This window comes from Penicillium odoratum, assembly GCF_028828045.1.
Source record: "Penicillium odoratum strain IBT 22623 chromosome Unknown utg000002l_segment0_segment0, whole genome shotgun sequence".
In the NCBI taxonomy this organism is placed as follows: Eukaryota; Fungi; Ascomycota; class Eurotiomycetes; order Eurotiales; family Aspergillaceae; genus Penicillium; species Penicillium odoratum.
The window spans coordinates 872201-875035 of NW_026643144.1; the positions used below are offsets into that span (position 1 = coordinate 872201).

Here is a 2835-nt window from a genome sequence, read left to right on the forward strand (position 1 = left end):
TTCAGAAAGTAGGTGTGGGTGTATCGCGTGAAGTCATCCACGAAAACGAGAAAGTATCGATAACCGCCTAGAGAAGTAGGCAGCAAACCGCTGAGGTCGGAGTGAATGAACTCAAATGGTTTTGTAGCTCTCTCTTGAGGGTTTCGGTTAAACACAGCATGCTGTTTCCCAGCCATGCACGAGGCACATCGAGAGAGTTGTTTTGGTAGTTGAATTCGGGTAATCTTTGACACGTCCTTCAAATTGAGATGTCCAAGCCGCTGGTGCCAGATTGTGATCGGATGATAATTGTTGAATTTGGCATTAAATGCGGACGCGGGCAGATTAAGTTGGTAGAGATTCGATCGGATTTGACTTGCAGTAGCAAGCGATCTACCGTCGCGTTGGATCCTGCATTGGCCACCAGCAAATATGACTTCTAGTCCCATATCGTCCAAGGAACGCACGGATATCAGATTTGTGCTAAGGTGAGGCACCCACCAGACTTCCTTCAGATCAATAGAAGCCAAGTTTGTCCGTATGTGAAGAGTGCCGCTTCCGAGTGCTTTTACATGCGATCCATCCCCAATGATGACTTGGCGAGGTTGGTGAAATCTTTTGAAGTGGGTGAGGTTTGATCTTGTATGAGTCATTGTATGGCTTGCTCCAGAATCGAGTATCCATTCGTTTGTGGATGATGCATCATGGCTTGCCATGTGAGCAAACCCGTCTTCCATATAGTTCGCATCGGATCGGGATGGTTGTTGAGTTGGATTTGTAGATGAGGTCGCAGCATCCTCTGCCGTGTAATTTGTGCCGCGAGGTATTCGAGATAGTCGTGCTTGGTTTTGCTTGTCTTCCTCTTCACGACGTTGAAGTTCCCAGCACTTTGACTTAGTGTGACCTCTTCGTCCACAGTGGTAGCAGTATACTGTCGGCCGAGGATTTTCGACTCTATGTTCTCGACGGTATGGTTCAGATGGTCTATATCGACTGCCTCTTCCTCGTCGTAATTGGAATGGTCTTCGGGGTCGGTTTTCAGTGATCAGTGCCATTCCAGATCCATTTGCGGCGCCGACCGGTAGTTGATTTTCAAAGTCGAGTAGTTGCTGTAAAGCAGTCTGGTAGTCGAGGTTGGGGATTCGTTGAATGTGAGAGACTGTGATTTCGAAGCGTTTGGGAAGTGTACTGAGCAATTTGGCGATTCTCTCTAGTTCGGAGAGCTCAGATCCGGTTCCGATCAGGCGTTGATTGTAGGTATCGAGACGAGCGGACCAAGTTTGAATGGTATCGTTTTCTTTGAAGGATTCACTCCCAAGTTGTTGCCGTACAGCCCAGATATTGTAGTTGTTTCGTCCTCCTAGTCGACGTTCCAATTCGAGCCACATGGCTCGCGGGTCTCGACGGACAGCTGCAACGATGCTGTGAAAGTCGCTGTGGATATGATTCCAGATCCATTGTATCGCCTTTTCTCGAGCTTGTCGGTAGTCTTTAGCGTTCTGGCTATAATTTGTGAGTTCGGCTGCTCGTGATGTGGAGGGGACTTCGGGCACAGGCTCGGTGCCTTCGACGATGCCTAGTGCTCCCAGGCCGGTGAGTTGGACTTCGGCGTCCAGTCTCCAAGAATGATAGTTTGTTCGAATGAGCTTTGGATGTCCTGATTCACTATCCATGATGAGCAAATTGAGGGCTCATAACCTGTTGTTGCATGTGTATCTCAGTTGTATTGTTGTGGAGTTCTGTGGGTCACGACCCAATACTATAGATACAGGTCTAACCCTAATGCATGAGTAGTGCGTATCAGGGTGACAGGACAATACCATAAATACAGGTGCTCCAACAAATTGGCTTCGTGACGCCATAATCATGAGGACAGGAACAGGAGGGTTATGTCTTTATATTCATCTTCAACTTAAGACCCGATGAAGTTTTCCAATTTTGAAAAAGCTCACCTCAAATCAGTAGTTAGAGTATAATCCATTCTTGCTAAACGGATTTTGGGTATCCTAATTCTAACTAGACTTTAGCAGGCCTGCCAAGAAAAGCCCGTAAGGCCTGTGAAAGTGGAGCTATTCGCCAGGCTTGTTGGGTTTGATGGGGCCAATACCTGGAAAACAGTACAATGTATAAATTACATTTCACCCTCCCAGTAAAGAAAACGGTTCGATCAAGAATCATCGTATCATACAACGCCTTCTAAGGCAACCAATAAGGCAGATCACTGAACACATTTATAACAGCGACGCGGGGCAGGAATTTTCATCTCCAATCTCTATTTAATTATTTTCACTTCACAACTCCCATAGCGAGACCACTGGTTTCACCGTGCCTGGAAAATTGACTCGGCTTGTCACCGAATGCTCGTCCGGTCTGGGAGAAACTTTTGTTCGAGCTATTCTTGATAAGGTATGCCAAATTGAGCACAGCAAAATATCTGCTCAACTCACTCACATTCCTTAGGATGACCGATTCATCCAAACAGCATGTCCCAGCAACGGTCTTTTTGGCGTAGATCGACTGGTCTTTCTTAAAGAAGCTAGCGCAGCAACCTTAGAGCTCGACGTTTTGGCCTCATAAGGAGCTTAACGCTAAGGCCAAAGAAGCATAAGTAATTTACGGCTAAGTAGACGTACTAGTCAATAATGCCGGCTATAACGAGGTAGGTATTCTGGAAGAACACAAGTAAGCTTTACCCCGCTCGGTACAAGGCCTCCTCTCTTATAAGTAACGACAGTGAATAAACCATAAGTAACGCGATAAGGCATGCTAGTGAATAAACCATAATTAACGCTATACATATTAATTTGTGGCCCGCGTAACGTTACCTATTTATATATTTCTCTTATGTGAGAAGTG

At 46.1% G+C, this 2835-nt stretch overlaps 1 protein-coding gene across 1 annotated transcript; it reads right to left on the minus strand.

The window, feature by feature from the left end:
- Positions 1-238: 238 nt before the first annotated feature.
- On the minus strand, positions 239-2554 carry N7520_002362 (uncharacterized protein; the record flags this gene model as incomplete). Its single annotated transcript, XM_057136297.1, has 3 exons — positions 239-260; positions 316-1596; positions 2529-2554. 3 exons carry the CDS (start codon positions 2552-2554, stop codon positions 239-241), a joined length of 1329 nt encoding a protein of 442 aa, XP_056998983.1.
- Positions 2555-2835: the final 281 nt, after the last annotated feature.